The following is a 1,004-nucleotide window of genomic DNA, read 5'->3' as shown; positions in this document are numbered from 1 at the left end:
GTAGACCAGGCTGGTCTCGAACTCACAGAGATCCGCCTGCCTCTGCCTCCCGAGTGCTGGGATTAAAGGCGTGCGCCACCATCGCCCGGCTGATCAGAGCATTTCTTGACTCTTCTTTCAGGCTGTTCAGCAAGGGACCATCAAGTGCAACTTTTCCGGGGTTGCCCTGGGTGACTCTTGGATTTCCCCTGTGGGTAAGTATGTGGTTTTTAGGCCTCTCTCTTTTTTCCTATCCCTGTTTCTGTCTGAGACTTTGGACTTACTGTGTGACCTCTGGGGAAACACAGTGAAAGGTCTGTTTGCCTCCAGCACTAACAGACTGAAAGATTCCATCCAAGTCCTGCTTGGTGGGCCAGGGAGCTTATGGGTGTTGCTTACAGGAGCCTGGGTGACTCTTGTACAACTGTGTACTGAAAAGTCCTGCCCCTAGGCAATTAAAAAAAAATTTTTTTTGAGACAACATCTCTCTACATAGCTCTGATGGTCCTAAAACTCACTCAGTAGACCAGACTGGCCTCAGAAGTGCTGAGGTTAAAGGAGTGTGTCACTTGTCCGGCACAGGCAGTATTTAAAAATGAGTGTTGATGATAACGATGATGAGTGGGGTGTGTGTGTGTGTGTGTATGAGCACGCTCTTGCACACACGTGCAATGTGTCTGTGTGATCGTGACGGGGTGCCATGGTGCATATGGAGAGGTCAGAGGACAACTTTGTGGAGTTAATTCTTCTGCATTTATGTGGGATCTGGGATTTTAACACGGGTCACTAGGCTTGTACCTTGTACAGTAAATGTCTTTTTCCTCTGAGCCATCCTGCTGGCCTCCCAGGCAAGTTTAACCTCATAGATTTGAGTATTTCTAAGATGATGTGTAGTAGGTGTTGTGCTTTCCTGTTGCTTTAAGGGACAAGCCACGCCTACTCCCATTACCTCTGACCTGCCTGCTGCCATCTTGGGCCCTTCCTTTTCTGCTTCCTTGACGTGCGTGCTTTTTATTATAAGGAAG

General features: G+C 48.3%; 1 protein-coding gene across 1 annotated transcript in view; it reads left to right on the top strand.

The window, feature by feature from the left end:
• Positions 1-1,004, top strand: part of Scpep1 (serine carboxypeptidase 1) — a 29,908-nt gene that overhangs the window by 11,787 nt on the left and 17,117 nt on the right. Inside the window, exon 6 of the mRNA XM_005350513.2 lies at positions 122-194. Coding sequence (XP_005350570.1) covers positions 122-194 — 73 coding nt within the window. The remainder of the gene's footprint in view (positions 1-121; positions 195-1,004) is intronic.

This window comes from Microtus ochrogaster, chromosome 7 (assembly GCF_000317375.1).
Source record: "Microtus ochrogaster isolate Prairie Vole_2 chromosome 7, MicOch1.0, whole genome shotgun sequence".
Lineage (NCBI taxonomy): Eukaryota > Metazoa > Chordata > Mammalia > Rodentia > Cricetidae > Microtus > Microtus ochrogaster.
The sequence above is the reverse complement of the archived record's forward strand: the minus strand, read 5'-3'. Positions and strand labels throughout refer to the sequence as shown.